The sequence below is a fragment of the Ascaphus truei genome, chromosome 5 (genome assembly GCF_040206685.1).
Source record: "Ascaphus truei isolate aAscTru1 chromosome 5, aAscTru1.hap1, whole genome shotgun sequence".
Lineage (NCBI taxonomy): Eukaryota > Metazoa > Chordata > Amphibia > Anura > Ascaphidae > Ascaphus > Ascaphus truei.
Window position 1 is genome coordinate 3177885 of NC_134487.1, and position 19354 is coordinate 3197238.

Here is a 19354-nt window from a genome sequence, read left to right on the forward strand (position 1 = left end):
GGGAGTAGTCTCTAGCCTCGCCAGGTGCAGGGCCCTGGGGTGGAGACTCTAGCCTCGCTAGGTGCAGGGACCTGGGGAGTAGACTCTAACCTCGCTAGGTGCAGGGGCCTGGGGAGGAGACTCTAGCCTCGCTAGGTGCAGGGGCCTGGGGAGCAGACTCTAGCCTCGCTAGGTGCAGGGGCCTGGGGAGTAGTCTCTAGCCTCGCTAGGTGCAGGGGCCTGGGGAGGAGACTCTAGGCTTGCTAGGTGCAGGGACCTGGGGAGGAGACTCTAACCTCGCTAGGTGCAGGGGCCTGGGGAGGAGACTCTAGCCTCGCTAGGTGCAGGGGCCTGGGGAGCAGACTCTAGCCTCGCTAGGTGCAGGGGCCTGGGGAGTAGTCTCTAGCCTCGCTAGGTGCAGGGGCCTGGGGAGGAGACTCTAGGCTTGCTAGGTGCAGGGACCTGGGGAGGAGACTCTAACCTCGCTAGGTGCAGGGGCCTGTGGAATAGACTCTAGCCTCGCTAGGTGCAGGGACCTGGGGAGTAGTCTCTGGCCTCACTAGGTGCAGGGACCTGGGGAGTACTCTAGCCTCGCTAGGTGCAGGGGCTGCTTCAGGAAGGCTTGTCCTGTCTGCTTCTCGTCCAGGATATCAGAGGGCTGATCACACAGCAGAGCCTCTGACATGTATCTCCAGCTGGTCACAGTCAAGATCCAAACTCCTTCACAGAATGTCTCTCAGATATTCTATAATATTCTTACATAGCCCTCTGTGGCTATCCTTTACATTGGCCAGCAGCACCTGTCCAATCAGAGCATGGATTAAGGGTGCCACAAAAGCCGGATGAGGGGCGTGCTAAGGCACCCAAGACCTCCCACTGGGTATGAGCCTCAGTCTGGGCAGTGCAAGGCTCTTACACCCAGTTCTCATCAGCAGCCTTTCACCTCTCCCCAGGAGTCCTGACACCTAGCTGTCCCGACCCTGGTTTTAATCCCATCATTTCTTTGGGAAGCTTCAACTAAGTGGATTACCGCGTCTTTCTCCATAGAAATGACAGTAACAGTGGAATATCTCATTTACTTTCTTGCAGGACTGACACCCAAAGCACATTACATTGATTTACACACAGACCACAAATCACACCATAAGACAATGCCGGATTTCTAAACTGGGGGAAGAATTGTCACAGGGAATAAAGAATACAGGCTTTGAAATACATTCCTACTGACCTGGAAATACATGTACACATTCCCTGTTCTTCCCCAGATATTAAATACATTTGGCCGAAATTAGCCTTGTCACGGGAGGTTATCGTGTGTTTGTCTGAAAATAAATAAATGACTATTTATTTTGCCCATCTTGTTATGCTCAACGAGAATCCCAAAAATATAAAACTAGTCTACCGTTACAGGTCCCACTAGCTGTCTTCTACCAGTCCAGACCCTATCTTTCCCAGTAGAACCTTGCTCCCTATACAAGAGCTCGCGGTGCCACAGAAAGTGGTCTGACACGTCACTTTCCCAAGACTTGGATGCCCAAAGTCTCATACCTTCTATGCTGGGGTCAGCTTTCCCCGCATCCCTAAACTCTGTGCCTAACACTAACCACCCACCCTTAGTCTCTAAGTCAGGGCATACAGGAACAGGGGAAGGGAACGGTAAGTCAGTCTAGAGTTGTGACTCCGCAGTCTGGCTTACCTGTCTGGTCTCCGCAGAGACCGCTGGAACTGTTGGTCCCAAATGCAGGGGGTCTGGGGTTGGTTCTGCTGCCATCCTTTGACTGGCTCCTAGTAATCGCTGCAACAGGAGCCAGCTCTGCTGTGAACACACAGGTTACATGCCCCAGGTCGTTACAGAGCAAAACTTCAGCATCCAACCCAGGCAATACCCCCACCTCCCTCATGCCATGTCCGGCACCCCAATCCAAAAAGACCCGGGAAACCTGGAGTGACCGCTGTCCTCCATCTGGCATGTTCACTTGCATCCCGGTGCCCAGGACCAAATCCTCTGGTCGGACAATATCAGATTGGACCAGGGTAACAGTGGCCCCGGAGTCCAGTATGCCGTCTGTTTGCCGATCTCCGACGGTCACCTTACGCAGATGCTTCTGCCGGACATCACTGAATTGTAACCTGACTGGTGCAACCTGATGTCCCTCTGTCTCTGCTGCTGGTCCCGGGGTGGCAAGCGCAGATCTCTCCACCGATGTCCCTCTGTGGGTTGATTCCGTGGCTGTGCTTGACTCCTCTGTGTGTGCCAGCCGCACACGGGCGACCGGCCTCGCAGCTGGAGAATGTTGCCCCTGATGTGGTCCACCGGACTTGGCATGATCCGAACAGTCAGGTCTTATGTGACCCACTTTGCTGCAGAGATAGCATCTCCTCTCAGGTTTAAACGCTTGAACTTTTGAAACGCTGTTCTCTGCTGCAGGCTTGTGTACCCACTGAAGAGTCTCCTTGGTTCCCTTGGCTGGCACAGCCGGTTTCTTGGGAGCCCCTTTCTTGTCCATCAGGGAGCAGCTGCATACATACTCATCAGCCATCCTCACAGCTTCCACATGGGTTTTAGGATTATGGTCAAAGACCCATGCCCTCACGTCCGAGGGGCACTGCTGTAGTAACTGCTCCTGGAAAATCAAGTCCAGCAACGTGTGGTATTTTTTAGCACCACAACCCTCCACCCACTGAGTGCCTTACCATGCGGGCACCATTGTTCACATAGGACTCCTTGGGATAACATTCCCCTGTCCTGAACTTGCCCCGGTAAGCTTCTTGGGAGAGAGCATACTTCAACAGCAGCAAATCTTTAACGTGTTCGTAGTCATCCCGATCTTCTCGTGGGATGCCCTGCAGGGTCTCTTTCGCAATTCCAAACAAGGGGTGCATCCCCAGCTCCCTTTGTGGCACCAACGTTGACCAAGTGAAAGTGAGGGGACACTTGTCCGTCCATGTAGAGCTGCCAGCTCTACTCTTTATTTACTCATCAGCTTTAGCTCCTTCCCCCCATGAGGCAAGAAGTGCTGTGAGTCCAGGGTTAGCAAGTCCAGTAGCCACGGGGACTACTGGCACGATGGGACAATCCCTCCCGTATCCCCCAGACTCAGTTCTTCACCATTATCCCGGTGAGCACCCTCTCTTGTCCATCTCTCTCCATGGCTGGATCAGCCTCCTGTGCCCCGGGTCGAAGTGTAATCACTGTGGCTGCACTTACGGGCTCCATGATTGCAGGATAAGCAATGCCTGATTCATGTGTCTCCAAATCCTCCTCCAGTACCACCTTTGACCGACCAGCCGTCGGTAGTCCATAACTTTCACACCGGACAATGATCTGGGCACAATCCCAAGTCCTGAATCGTCCAGCTCGCCTGTCCATGTTTCACCCGCAGGCAAAAAGTTATGGGAACAAAAGGGTGGCTGTATCTTTCGCACTTTTGTAAATCGTGTGTATGCTACTTTTTGCTTTGGGAGCTCGCAATTTTTGAGTCTCCCTCTATGCTATAGCACCCCGCAGGATACTATATCATTGGCTCAATCAGATCCCACCTCTGCCACCAGAAAAAAAGCCTGTCACGGGAGACCAGAACTTTTAACACCAAAATTTCCCAGATCCTTTGATTGAGCAAAGCAAGAGATAAAATAAATTGAAATGTATTTACACAATGAACATACACAGCTTGATTTACAAAATACTACAAAATTACACTTACTGGGACGGGGCAAAACGAAATCTTCTATTTCTAGAACGAAATCTTTTGAAACAGAGTCTTTAGACACAATTTCCCAGGAGCCGGAGTTGTGCGCAAATAAAGCCGAAGCCGTCTTTGGATAGGGGCATTGCTCGCAACCCCGAGTTCTCCGCCGGTACTGCTTGATTCGTTCTACCACCGTAGAATTGGTTTAGAAGTCCTTAGTTCTTACGAACTTTAGCAGCTGGATACAAATCTTGGTTACGATGTTACAACTTTGTACCACACGATGAATCTTGTTACATGATGGAACACACTCCCGATCGGCTGCAGGGATTTTTAAACAGTCACAATTTTTAATACAAGCACGGTGTTACTGCCATTACTGGGTTGAAGAGCTGACAATCACAATTCCCCAATATGGCTCAGGGGCACCCAGCCGGGCATAATACCTTTATTTACTGGCCTGGGTACCCCCTCACCGTCACAAGCCTTACATAGGTGGCCAAGCTACATGGGTTTATGGGTAGCTAGCTTAGCTTCATCCCAGTTTTATGATTCCAGCTCCCCCTACCGTCACACAGGGGTTATAGGGAGTGGTTATATAGGGGAATAGGAGGAATTATACAGAGCGTTTATATGGAACAATAGGAGAAATTGTAGGGAGCGTTTATATGGGACAATAGGAGGAGTTATAGGAAGTGGTTATATGGGGTAATAGGAGGAGTTATAGGGAGCGGTTATATGGCACAATAGGAGGAGCTATAGGGAGCGGTTATATGGGACAATAGGAGGAGTTATAAGGAGAGGTTATATGGGACAATAGGGGGAGTTATAGGAAGTGGTTATATGGGGTAATAGGAGGAGTTATAGGGAGCGGTTATATGGCACAATAGGAGGAGCTATTGGGAGCGGTTAAATGGCACAATAGGAGGAGTTATAGGGAGTGGTTATATGGGACTATAGGAGGCGTTATAGGGAGCGGTTATATGGGGAAATAGGAGGAGTTATAGTGAGAGGTTATATGGGACAATAGGGGGAGTTATAGGAAGTGGTTATATGGGGTAATAGGAGGAGTTATAGGGAGCAATTATATGGCACAATAGGAGGAGTTATAGGGAGAGGTTATATGGGACAATATGGGGAGTTATAGGGAGTGGTTATATGGGGCAATAGGAGGAGTTATAGGGAGCGGTTATATGGCACAATAGGAGGAGCTATTGGGAGTGGTTAAATGGCACAATAGGAGGAGTTATAGGGAGCAATTATATGGCACAATAGGAGGAGTTATAGGGAGAGGTTATATGGGACAATATGGGGAGTTATAGGGAGTGGTTATATGGGGCAATAGGAGGAGTTATAGGGAGCGGTTATATGGCACAATAGGAGGAGCTATTGGGAGTGGTTAAATGGCACAATAGGAGGAGTTATAGGGAGTGGTTATATGGGACTATAGGAGGCGTTATAGGGAGCGGTTATATGGGGAAATAGGAGGAGTTATAGTGAGAGGTTATATGGGACAATAGGGGGAGTTATAGGAAGTGGTTATATGGGGTAATAGGAGGAGTTATAGGGAGCAATTATATGGCACAATAGAAGGAGTTATAGGGAGAGGTTATATGGGACAATATGGGGAGTTATAGGGAGTGGTTATATGGGGCAATAGGAGGAGTTATAGGGAGCGGTTATATGGCACAATAGGAGGAGCTATTGGGAGTGGTTAAATGGCACAATAGGAGGAGTTATAGGGAGAGGTTATATGGGAAAATAAGAGGAGTTATTGAGAGACTCATTACAAAGGGGTCACCATGTAATTATTCAGTTGTGTGTTATGTTAGAGATTTTATTTCAACACCCAGAGTACCACAAATGTATTTCACACCGAGATGTGGATCTGTTTTAAATAATACTCAGCACCACTACTTTATTTTAAGCTACGTTGACCATTGCCCCTTAGCACAGTTCCTCGCTTATTCCGATGTGTCCTTGTCTCTCCCGCAGCCTGTGGGAACCGGCCACTGGTGGAGGATCAGCGTGGTTCTCGAGTGGTGGGGGGGATAGATGCCTTGCCTGGGAACTGGCCCTGGCTAGTCAGCATCCAGTATCCCACGGACGACCATTATGAGCATCTGTGCGGAGGCTCCATCCTGAACAACCAATGGGTCCTGACGGCCGCTCACTGCTTCAAGAACGAGGAGGAGGAGTAAGGAACACCCTGTCACTTTGGGGGGTAGGGTGGGTGATAACGGGGAGCCCTGGGCCCTGTGGGATTCTTTACCTGGTTGGGGCCAGCCCTGTAATAAGTGAGAGCAGCTACGCCCTGTAGTGGTCGGTATTGAGACCTGCCTTATAAGTGGGAGTCACACAGTCATATAGTAGATGAGGTTGAAAAGACATACTGACATATAAAGTGGTCTGCCCGTTACTATTAATAATATATGTTGTACAGTCACTTTGTCCCTGAGGGATCCTGAGTCACTTGACCCCTATGGTCATTTTCACCTATCACACGTCACCTTGTATCGTTGTTCATTGCACGTGTGCACACTATTTAGTTATAAACCACGGACACGTTAATAATTCAGACCTCCACATTATCAGTGCCCCAATTGCAGCTTTTCTCGTCCTCCATGCGGTCACTTAGTCGCAGCTTATACATGATTTAATACTTATTTTAATATAGTTCAGTTCTCCTTGATATAATATTTTATTATATTCAATAAAAGTTACATTTTATTTATATCATTCTGTGAGGTAGAGTGCATCACAGGGGGACCTTTTTGTAAATATATAATATGGGGAGGCTCAGCAAGAGATTCGCAATTGCAATAGAGTTGGAAGTCTCTCAGAAAGAGGTTCACTCTCTCAGCCATGAGGGCCATGGTCTAAACACAGAGCTGTGTACATTGCTGGATTCCTATGAGAAGGTCCTGAGCGATATAGAGCCTGTAAAAAGAGAGAAAATATAAGTCTGGAAAAGGAAAATTCATATCTGACTGACCAGGTCAGTGAAGGGAATAAGCAGTTTACCAAGCAGAAAAAGTGAACAAACAATTGTCCCAGGAAAGGTTAGAAGTGCAGGATGCACTGCAGAATTCTGAGAGAGTTCTGCAAGAAGAAAGTGTCTCCTACTGCAGAGCCAGCTGCAAGAACTGCGTACAAGTCTGCAAGAGACAAAGGAGAAACAGACGGATGTTGAGGAGAAGCAGCAAGTTCTACAGGAAGAAAGTATCCAGGCTGCTAACAAAGTACAAGTGCTGCAGGAGCATCTGAGTACCCAGTGAGTCCCCGCAGTGCAGTATGAGGAGCTGAAGGCCATGCTGAGCATTACCAGAGCCTCGCTGGAGGCGGAGCTTAGTGGCCGGGTGACTCTGTATGAGAGGGAGTGGGAGAAGGTCCAGAAACTGGAGCTAGAGGAGCAGAGAGGCTGCTCCATTCCCAAAAGTTAGTACGCCCAGGAGAAAGTAGCATGGAAAAGCAAAGCAGTTGCGGCACTAGAAGAGAAATCTGCAGAGCTCCAAAATTTGAAGAAGGATACAGGGATGCAATCTCAGAGCCAGCACAGAGAAGACATGGAGGCTCTGAGAGGAGAATTGCAGGATGTACTCAATAAACAGAGGTCTCTCACTGATGAACTAAACCTGCTTCAAAGCGAGAAAAGCATTCTAACACCAGAAATGCTACAGAGCATTTATCCAAGGAAGGGTGGCGAGAGAAAGCTATTTGTGTAAACGCTCTGCGACTGTCACCATACAATCCACCTACAGGTGGAGGGAAGCTCGTCTGCTTTTTCACCAGAGTAAAGCAGCTCGGGTTATTCAGTCATTGTGGAGAATGAAGCAGCAAAGAAAGATGTTTGACTACTTGAAGGAATTTGTGATTCTTCTACAGCCAAATGTTAGGAAGTATATGCAACAAAGACACAACAGGGTTGTGACGAGAGCTGCAAATGTTATTCAGTCCAATTATAGATCCTACGTCATAACCAAGCAAGCTGTGCGTTCCTATAAGCGTATCTGCAATGCCGTTGCAGCACTACAACCTGCTTTCCACAAAACGCAGAACACAAGGTCCATGTTACGGTGGAGTAGCGCAAAAAAAAATCCAGCCGCACCTTGCCCACGGGTCCGGAGTAAATTCCTTGCCATGAAAGCAGCTGCTATAAAGCTGCATTCTCTGAGAATGAGACAGAAATGTGTCGCACGCTGAGAAAGGTGTCACTGGCTATCCAGCGGTGCTACTGTCGGAGTAAATTAATGGGTCAAGAAAGAGAGGCCCAAATCTACAAGTCTGCCGACTGTAAAAGAGAGGCGCCACGGGGTACACTTGGAGTTGGAGAACTCCGCCAAGGTTGAAGTACCGAAGCTAACTGATGCTGAGCCAGATACGGATCGTCGCACGAGTAACACGGACAAGGAGAGTACGTGACGAGTGGAAGTACTCGTTACTAAGCGAGTGAAAGAGGAGGTGGGAAAATGGAAAGATAAACTGGAGCAAGAAGTCCTCCGCGAGCGACAAAAATGTGAGGAACTAGAGCGAATACTTGAAGAGATACTGGGTGAGTGCATAAGGTACAAAGACTTTGGCACTAGTCTCTTCTTAAATCAAGACTACACATTGTGGCTAGAATGTTATAAAGAGATAACGGAATACCGTCCTTCAGTCACTTTATCTCCCTGTGCCTCATGCATCAAAAAATAGATTGTAAGCTCCACGGGGCAGGGACCTGTGCCTGCAAAATGTCTCTGTAAAGCGCTGCGTACAACTAGCAGCGCTATACAAGAACATACTACTGGCAAGGTAGGAGAAAAGAAGGAGCACACAAAATATAGTGGTATCAAAAGATTACCAAATGTATTGATGCATCAGAGCTTAATGTGGTAACGTTTCAGGACACAAAGTCCCTTCCTCAAACCAAACACAGGTTACCACATTAAGCTCTGATGCATCAATACTGTACATTTGGTAATCTTTTGATACCACTATATTTTGTGTGCTCCTTCTTTTTTCTCCTACCTTGCCAGTATTTAGGATCCAGCTTTGGGACGGCAGGATCAACGGAAGGTGAGCACCAAAAGCAAACACCTTGCTAATTTTTCTTAAACAGTGGTGTGCCATTTATAATCCCTTTTGCAAAAACATACTGCTATTATTATTATATATATATAGAAACAAAATTGTGATTATACAATTAGTCATTGCTTAGCTATGATAGTGCTTGGTGTATCTGAATAAACATAAATAAATAAGTCAATATTTGACTAGATAAATTAAAGAAAAGTCCATATACTGTATATGCAAAGTGTGTCCATAAAAAAAGGAAAAGGAAACAAAATGTGATTTGAAGGTGAGCTGAATGGACTGGAGACCGGCAGCTTCTGGGTAAGTCGGACCACATCCAAAAGGAAATCTAACACACGAAGAAGAAGCGCATGCTCCATAGTGTAAAAATGGCAAAACTATTTGAATATGATATCAACATTATATCTATTTTACACTACACTACCTATCCCCCTAGGCCACCTTAGTGTTACCACACCACCCTTCCCAGGGCAACTACTTCCATTGCACAAATGTGGCTAATAATAGGGCTTTTGGCCATTCCAAATACAATTAAAAAAAACAAAAAAAAAACATTTCATCACAAATAATAAAAACATTTTTTTAAAACGTAAAGCCATAGATTGTCACTGTGATTACCTAGGCCCTCTCTATGGACACCTAGAGACCTAGATAGCCACATTGGCAATCAATGTTGACCTGTAATACAAATTGGATTACTTGCCCCAGCGGGATGCAGGGATAGAGGGTAGTCGCCCTGGAGTGGGTAATTAGGCCTGCGGGGGTGGGTATTGGCAGGATTTGGAGGGTGGTAGGGCTTAACCCCTTGATTACCTTAGCGGTTAGTAAGGCATTGAATGGCAATGCTTTACTAGCCACTAAGGTGGCCAACGGGGGTAGGTATTTTTTGGGGGTGTAATAACCCCTTTATGCCGGTGTTATTTCTACCATAGGGTATTGTAATAATTGATATTATAGAAGCCTATGATAGAAATATTAGCCATGAGTCGAGTTAATTTGCGCATTGCGACTATGGGGGAAATCTCGCACCCGGTAAATTATTAATGTCCAGGTTAACCATAAAATTGCGGTAATAAGACACAGTATTTTGTTGTTGCCGGGTACTATATTAACACTGTTTTACCTGACGGAAACTCTCCCTCAGCTCCGGTCTTCCCTGGCCCCTCTCCATCCCGCAGGCGCGAGCGGGGGATGACGCAGCCAGGGCGCGGCACGGGGAGGAGCAGGGCAGCAGCCAATGGTTTTTTTAAACACAGCTGGGAGCAAGCACGCTCTTTCTGCTCCCGGCTGACACGTTTTGCGGGCCCCCACTTGGCTGGCCGCCATGGCTGCGTCAGCTGACATGAGGGACCATTCTGTCATTGCGGCAAACCATGGGATCTGACTCTATGGCCTCTACAAAATGTTACTTCTTGGTGTCTCTGAGTTTTATTTGGGGCCCCTGAATACTTTTGTAGCCCCCAGGAAGCCCCCAGTCTGTTTCTCTATTTTCGTGGCCCCTGAGACCCTAGTCCCTGACATCCCTGTGCTCTGGTGATTTCAGGACCATCTACTCATGGAGATTGGTATTTGGAGCCAACCAGCTGTCTGACCTAGGACCAGAAACTCAGGTTCGAGGGATAGAGAATCTAATTGTACATGAGCATTATGACCCAGAGATTGAGCGCAATGACGTCGCCCTCATCAACATAGCAGAACCAATTGCCTTTAATGACTACACACAGCCGGCCTGCCTTCCAGGGAAAACTTCTGATGTATTAAGCATGACCGATTGCTACATTGGAGGCTGGGGCGACATAGAGGAAGGAGGTGAGCCAACTAACCATGACCTCCTGCAAAAAACACAGATTCTCCACCAGTCACTGACTTATCTACCACACCGTGACTTCTCCACCAGTCCCTGACTAATCTACCACACCATGACTTCTCCACCAGTCCCTGACTAATCTACCACACCGTGACTTCTCCACCAGTCCCTGACTAATCTACCACACCCGACTTCTCCACCAGTCCCTGACTAATCTACCACACCGTGACTTCTCCACCAGTCACTGACTTATCTACCACACCGTGACTTCTCCACCAGTCACTGACTTATCTACCACACCCTGACTCTACCCCAGTCACTGACTTATCTACCACACCCTGACTTCTCCACCAGTCCCTGACTAATCTACCACACCCTGACTTCTCCACCAGTCACTGACTTATCTACCACACCGTGACTTCTCCACCAGTCACTGACTAATCTACCACACCCGACTTCTCCACCAGTCTCTGACTAATCTACCACACCCGACTTCTCCACCAGTCACTGACTAATCTACCACACCCGACTTCTCCACCAGTCTCTGACTAATCTACCACACCCGACTTCTCCACCAGTCACTGACTAATCTACCACACCCGACTTCTCCACCAGTCTCTGACTAATCTACCACACCCGACTTCTCCACCAGTCTCTGACTAATCTACCACACCCGACTTCGCCACCAGTCACTGACTAATCTACTACACCCGACTTCTCCACCAGTCACTGACTAATCTACCACACCCGACTTCTCCACCAGTCTCTGACTAATCTACCACACCCGACTTCTCCACCAGTCACTGACTAATCTACCACACCCGACTTCTCCACCAGTCTCTGACTAATCTACCACACCCGACTTCTCCACCAGTCACTGACTAATCTACCACACCATGACTTCTCCATCAGTCACTGACTAATCTACCACACCCTGACTTCTCCACCAGTTACTGACTAATCTACCACACCCTGACTTCTCCATCAGTCACTGACTAATCTACCACACCCTGACTTCTCCACCAGTTACTGTCTTATCTACCACACCCGACTTCTCCACCAGTCACTGACTAATCTACCACACCCTGACTTCTCCACCAGTCACTGACTTATCTACCACACCGTGACTTCTCCACCAGTCACTGACTTATCTACCACACCCTGACTTCTCCACCAGTTACTGTCTTATCTACCACACCATGACTTCTCCACCAGTCCCTGACTAATCTACCACACCCTGACTTCTCCACCAGTTACTGTATTATCTACCACACCGTGACTTCTCCACCAGTCACTGACTAATCTACCACACCCTGACTTCTCCACCAGTCACTGACTAATCTACCACACCGTGACTTCTCCACCAGTCCCTGACTAATCTACCACACCGTGACTTCTCCACCAGTCCCTGACTAATCTACCACACCCTGACTTCTCCACCAGTCCCTGACTTATCTACCACAACGTGACCTCCACCTGTCACTGACTAATCTACCACACCCTGACTCTACCCCAGTCACTGACTAATCTACCACACCCTGACTCTACCCCAGTCCCTGACTAATCTACCACACAGCGACTTCTTTACCATTTTGTTCTCCAATGCAACTACGACACACATCACTGCAAAATGCTCAAAGAATGAGATTGGTCATCACTTGAGTCTAGGCGCAAAGTTCACCTTTCCTGTCTTGCCTTCAAATACTTTGTGGGCAAGCTACCCATCTATCTGAACAAGCTCCTCACCCCTACCACATGCAGCACCTATCATCTGAGATCTGACTCCAAAAGACTGTTTATGGTCCCAAGGCTCAACAAAGTATCCGCCCGCTCCTCCTTCTCTTACCGTGCACCCCAAAACTGGAACAACCTACCGGAGACTCTCACAGCCGCCACAAGTCTAAATTCTTTCAAATCTAAGGCTGTCACACATTTTAATCTGGTCTGTAACTGTTACATACGCCTATAATATATATTATCTTTAACTGTGCATGCAATGTCTTGTATATAATGTATATACCCTGCTCATTATGTAACTGTATTTGTAACCATGTATTATTTGTCTTAACTCTGTGCCCAGGACATACTTTAAAACGAGAGTTAACTCTCAATGTATTACTTCCTGGTAAAATATTTTATAAATAAATAATAAATACTGACTAATCTACCACACGCTGACTTCTCCACTAGTCACTGACAAGTGATAATTTCTGTCTCCTTCGTCATGGTTATGACACGTGGCAGTTTCTGTCTTTCTCGTGGGGTTTCAGGGCTATCAAACGTGGCAGTTTCTGTCTCTCTCTTTGGAGTTAAGGGTTATGACACGTGGCAGTTTCCGTCTTTCTCGTGGGGTTTCAGGGCTGTGACACGTGGCAGTTTCCGTCTTTCTCGTGTGGGTTTAGGGCTGTGACACGTGGCAGTTTCCGTCTTTCTCGTGTGGGTTTAGGGCTGTGACACGTGGCAGTTTCTGTCTCCCACGTGGGGGTTAAGGGTTATGACTGTGACGGTAGGGGTTAGCCAATCTTCATAATAAAGATGAAGCCCGACTGGTTACCACTGGAAACCGTGGGTCCCTTGCAGCTACAGAAGCACCAAAAACCTGGCCTGTTTGGTGGTTTTACATGTTCCCCTTCCCCAATAAACCTGAAACTTTGTGAGTGGGAGTCTAAGGTGGGATATTTGGGTCGAAATGTATTTATCTTGTTTGCAGGAGTTCGGGAGACAAAGTTACCGTTAGTTCTGTCATTCTTCCTGACGTACTGGCATGATTTGTGGTTACGCGAGGTGAATTTCCCCGGGGCTACACAGTGTCCCCCAGAATCCTGGTTTCCGAGCCCCAGTATCCCAGTCCCATTTCCCTCACAGGTATAAGGTCCCTCACGAAGTATGAGTTTATTAAAAGTGTTTTAATGTTTTATACAGTATGTATAAATGTCTGTACAGTCAGCCCGGGCATCTACATAGGCGCCGGGAGGTCTGCATAGACATCAAAGTTCAAAGGAGAGAGGGGATGTGCAGAGGTGAGAAAACGGTTTGGTGAGCGGGGAAGGGCGAAGTACCAGGTCCGGAGAACAAAGGGCACCCCGCTGGGGCACCTTTTGGACTAGAATAAATTTATTTATAAATGTATTTAGTCAGTACAGCACAACGTTTCGAGCATCTGTGTGGTCTTTCTCAAGTGACTGGCAATGCCAGAGAAAGACCACGCAGATGATGCCGGTCACTTGAGAAAGACCACGCAGATGATGCCGGTCACTTGAGAAAGACCACGCAGATGATGCCGGTGACTTGAGAAAGACCACGCAGATGATGCCGGTGACTTGAGAAAGACCACGCAGATGATGCCGGTGACTTGAGAAAGACCACGCAGATGATGCCAGTCACTTGAGAAAGACCACGCAGATGATGCCAGTCACTTGAGAAAGACCACGCAGATGATGACGGTCACCTGAGAAAGACCACGCAGATGATGCCGGTCACTTGAGAAAGACCACGCAGATGATGCCAGTCACTTGAGAAAGACCACGCAGATGATGCCGGTGACTTGAGAAAGACCACGCAGATGATGACGGTCACCTGAGAAAGACCACGCAGATGATGCTGGACACCTGAGAAAGACCACGCAGATGATGCCAGTCACTTGAGAAAGACCACGCAGATGATGCCGGTCACTTGAGAAAGACCACGCAGATGATGCCAGTCACTTGAGAAAGACCACGCATATGATGCCAGTCACTTGAGAAAGACCACGCAGATGATGACGGTCACCTGAGAAAGACCACGCAGATGATGCCGGTCACCTGAGAAAGACCACGCAGATGATGCCAGTCACTTGAGAAAGACCACGCAGATGATGCCGGTCACCTGAGAAAGACCACGCAGATGATGCCGGTCACCTGAGAAAGACCACGCAGATGATGCCAGTCACTTGAGAAAGACCACGCAGATGATGCCAGTCACTTGAGAAAGACCACACGGATGATGCCAGTCACTTGAGAAAGACCACGCAGATGATGCCGGTCAACTGAGAAAGACCACGCCGATGATGCCAGTCACTTGAGAAAGACCACGCAGATGATGCCGGTCACTTGAGAAAGACCACGCAGATGATGCCAGTCACTTGAGAAAGACCACGCATATGATGCCAGTCACTTGAGAAAGACCACGCAGATGATGCCACTCACTTGAGAAAGACCACGCAGATGATGCCGGTCAACTGAGAAAGACCACGCCGATGATGCCGGTCACTTGAGAAAGACCACACAGATGATGCCGGTCACTTGAGAAAGACCACGCAGATGATGCCGGTCACTTGAGAAAGACCACGCAGAGGATGCCGGTCACTTGAGAAAGACCACACAGATGATGCCGGTCACTTGAGAAAGACCACGCAGATGATTCCGGTGACTTGAGAAATACCACGCAGATGATGCCGGGCACTTGAGAAAGACCACGCAGATGATGCCGGTCACTTGAGAAAGACCACGCAGATGATGCCGGTCACTTGAGAAAGACCACGAAGATGATGCCGGTCACTTGAGAAAGACCACACAGATGATGCCGGTCACTTGAGAAAGACCACGCAGATGATGCCGGTCACTTGAGAAAGACCACGCAGAGGATGCCGGTCACTTGAGAAAGACCACACAGATGATGCCGGTCACTTGAGAAAGACCACGCAGATGATGCCGGTCACTTGAGAAAGACCACGCAGATGATGCCAGTCACTTGAGAAAGACCACGCAGATGATGCCGGTCACTTGAGAAAGACCACGCAGATGATGCTGGTCACTTGAGAAAGACCACACAGATGATGCCGGTCACTTGAGAAAGACCACACAGATGATGCCGGTCACTTGAGAAAGACCACGCAGATGATGCCGGTCACTTGAGAAAGACCACGCAGATGATGCCGGTCACTTGAGAAAGACCACGCAGATGATGCTGGTCACTTGAGAAAGACCACGCAGATGATGCCGGTCACTTGAGAAAGACCACGCAGATGATGCCGGTCACTTGAGAAAGACCACGCAGATGATGCCGGTCACTTGAGAAAGACCACGCAGAGGATGCCGGTCACTTGAGAAAGACCACGCAGATGATGCCGGTCACTTGAGAAAGACCACGCAGATGATGCCGGTCACTTGAGAAAGACCACGCAGATGATGCCGGTCACTTGAGAAAGACCACGCAGATGATGCCGGTCACTTGAGAAAGACCACGCAGGTGATGCCGGTCACTTGAGAAAGACCACGCAGATGATGCTGGTCACTTGAGAAAGACCACGCAGATGATGCTGGTCACTTGAGAAAGACCACGCAGATGATGCCGGTCACTTGAGAAAGACCACGCAGATGATGCCGGTCACTTGAGAAAGACCACGCAGAGGATGCCGGTCACTTGAGAAAGACCACGCAGATGATGCCGGTCACTTGAGAAAGACCACGCAGATGATTCCGGTGACTTGAGAAAGACCACGCAGATGATTCCGGTGACTTGAGAAAGACCACGCAGATGATGCCGGTCACTTGGGAAAGACCACGCAGATGATGCCGGTCACTTGAGAAAGACCACGCAGATGATGCCGGTCACTTGAGAAAGACCACGCAGATGATGCCGGTCACTTGAGAAAGACCACGCAGATGATGCCGGTCACTTGAGAAAGACCACGCAGATGATGCCGGTCACTTGAGAAAGACCACGCAGATGATGCCGGTCACTTGAGAAAGACCACGCAGATGATGCCGGTCACTTGAGAAAGACCTCACAGATGATGCCGGTCACTTGAGAAAGACCACGCAGATGATGCCGGTCACTTGAGAAAGACCACGCAGAGGATGCCGGTCACTTGAGAAAGACCACGCAGATGATGCCGGTCACTTGAGAAAGACCACGCAGAGGATGCCGGTCACTTGAGAAAGACCACGCAGATGATGCCGGTCACTTGAGAAAGACCACGCAGAGGATGCCGGTCACTTGAGTAAGACCACGCAGATGATGCCGGTCACTTGAGAAAGACCACGCAGATGATGCCGGTCACTTGAGAAAGACCACGCAGATGATGCTGGTCACTTGAGAAAGACCACGCAGAGGATGCCGGTCACTTGAGAAAGACCACGCAGATGATGCCGGTCACTTGAGAAAGACCACGCAGATGATGCCGGTCACTTGAGAAAGACCACGCCGATGATGCTGGTCACTTGAGAAAGACCTCACAGATGATGCCGGTCACTTGAGAAAGACCACGCAGATGATGCCGGTCACTTGAGAAAGACCACGCAGATGATGCCGGTCACTTGAGAAAGACCTCACAGATGATGCCGGTCACTTGAGAAAGACCACGCAGATGATGCCGGTCACTTGAGAAAGACCACGCAGAGGATGCCGGTCACTTGAGAAAGACCACGCAGATGATGCCGGTCACTTGAGAAAGACCACGCAGAGGATGCCGGTCACTTGAGAAAGACCACGCAGATGATGCCGGTCACTTGAGAAAGACCACGCAGAGGATGCCGGTCACTTGAGTAAGACCACGCAGATGATGCCGGTCACTTGAGAAAGACCACGCAGATGATGCCGGTCACTTGAGAAAGACCACGCAGATGATGCTGGTCACTTGAGAAAGACCACGCAGAGGATGCCGGTCACTTGAGAAAGACCACGCAGATGATGCCGGTCACTTGAGAAAGACCACGCAGATGATGCCGGTCACTTGAGAAAGACCACGCCGATGATGCTGGTCACTTGAGAAAGACCACGCAGAGGATGCCGGTCACTTGAGAAAGACCACGCAGATGGTGGAAATCTTGTGCTGTACTGACTAAATTCTATTTTAAAACCCGCCGTGCCCTGGATCATCCATTTTATTCTGTGCCGGGAGTTTCTAGACGGGTTTTCCCAGAGCCAGGAGCACCGGTTACTGCCACTATTATGTCCCCTTTTCATGGTGTGCAGCATTACACCTGTTTATGTATTGCACCTTTGGGCTGCCAGACCTGGTGTAGCCAGCCCGGCGGGTGGCAATGGGTTGGCTGGGGGAAGATGCGGCTGGTAGACGCGTCCCCCTTTGGCCGATTCATATTTCCCGCTCGCCCGGTTTTTCAGGTCGGCGCGGCACGTCTCCTCCTCGGATGTCAGCAGCCGGACGAGCTCCTGTTCCAATTGGCTGCTGGGGAAATTTCCCGCGTTCTGATTGGTCGCCATGCTAGAGATAGCTCAGCGGAGTGTATGTAAGGAGTAAAGCCCGATCAGAGAACGAGACGATCCTCGGCGTGAGTCGGTGAAGCGCGGGCGACTTTTCAAAGCTGCTCTGTTGCGAATAGCAGAGCAGCCGGCTTCGTTTCTGAAGCTAGGAAAGCCGCCCCGCAGAGTCAGACGCGCTTCTGTTTCTCGTGGGGGTTCAGGGTTGCGACACGTGACAGTTTCTGTCTCTCGTGGGGGTTCAGGGTTGTGACACGTGACAGTTTCTGTCTCTCGTGGGGGTTCAGGGTTGTGACACGTGACAGTTTCTGTCTCTCGTGGGGGTTCAGGGTTGTGACACGTGACAGCTTCTGTTTCTCGTGGGGGTTCAGGGCTGTGACACGTGACAGTTTCTGTCTCTCGTGGGGGTTCAGGGTTGTGACACGTGACAGTTTCTGTCTGTCGTGGGGGTTCAGGGTTGTGACACGTGACAGTTTCTGTCTGCCGTGGGGGTTCAGGGTTGTGACACGTGACAGTTTCTGTCTCTCGTGGAGGTTCAGGGTTTTGACACGTGACAGTTTCTGTCTCTCGTGGGGGTTCAGGGTTGTGACACGTGACAGTTTCTGTCTCTCGTGGGGGTTCAGGGTTGTGACACATGACAGTTTCTGTTTCTCTCGTGGGGGTTCAGGGTTGTGACACGTGACAGTTTCTGTCTGCCGTGGGGGTTCAGGGTTGTGACACGTAACAGTTTCTGTCTCTCGTGGGGGTTCAGGGTTGTGACACGTAACAGTTTCTGTCTCTCGTGGGGGTTCAGGGCTGTGACACGTGACAGTTTCTGTCTCTCGTGGGGGTTCAGGGTTGTGACACGTGACAGTTTCTGTCTGTCGTGGGGGTTCAGGGTTGTGACACGTGACAGTTTCTGTTTCTCGTGGGGGTTCAGGGTTGTGACACGTGACAGTTTCTGTCTCTCGTGGGGGTTCAGGGTTGTGACACGTGACAGTTTCTGTCTCTCGTGGGGGTTCAGGGTTGTGACACGTAACAGTTTCTGTCTCTCGTGGGGGTTCAGGGTTGTGACACGTGACAGTTTCTGTCTCTCGTGGGGGTTCAGGGTTGTGACACGTGACAGTTTCTGTCTCTCGTGGGGGTTCCGGGTTGTGACACGTGACAGTTTCTGTCTCTCGTGGGGGTTCAGGGTTGTGACACGTGACAGTTTCTGTCTGTCGTGGGGGTTCAGGGTTGTGACACGTGACAGTTTCTGTCTCTCGTGGGGGTTCAGGGTTGTGACACGTGACAGTTTCTGTCTCTCGTGGGGGTTCAGGGTTGTGACACGTGACAGTTTCTGTCTCTCGTGGGGGTTCAGGGTTGTGACACGTGACAGTTTCTGTCTCTCGTGGGGGTTCAGGGTTGTGACACGTAACAGTTTCTGTCTCTCGTGGGGGTTCAGGGTTGTGACACGTGACAGTTTCTGTCTCTCGTGGGGGTTCAGGGTTGTGACACGTGACAGTTTCTGTCTCTCGTGGGGGTTCAGGGTTGTGACACGTGACAGTTTCTGTTTCTCTCGTGGGGGTTCAGGGTTGTGACACGTGACAGTTTCTGTCTCTCGTGGGGGTTCAGGGTTGTGACA

At 49.3% G+C, this 19354-nt stretch overlaps 1 protein-coding gene across 1 annotated transcript in view; it reads left to right on the forward strand.

The window, feature by feature from the left end:
• Positions 1–3928: 3928 nt before the first annotated feature.
• Positions 3929–19354, forward strand: part of LOC142494332 (acrosin-like) — a 64129-nt gene continuing 48703 nt past the window's right edge. Inside the window, exons 1-3 of the mRNA XM_075598891.1 lie at positions 3929–3941; positions 5664–5865; positions 10288–10553. Coding sequence (XP_075455006.1) covers positions 3929–3941; positions 5664–5865; positions 10288–10553 — 481 coding nt within the window. The remainder of the gene's footprint in view (positions 3942–5663; positions 5866–10287; positions 10554–19354) is intronic.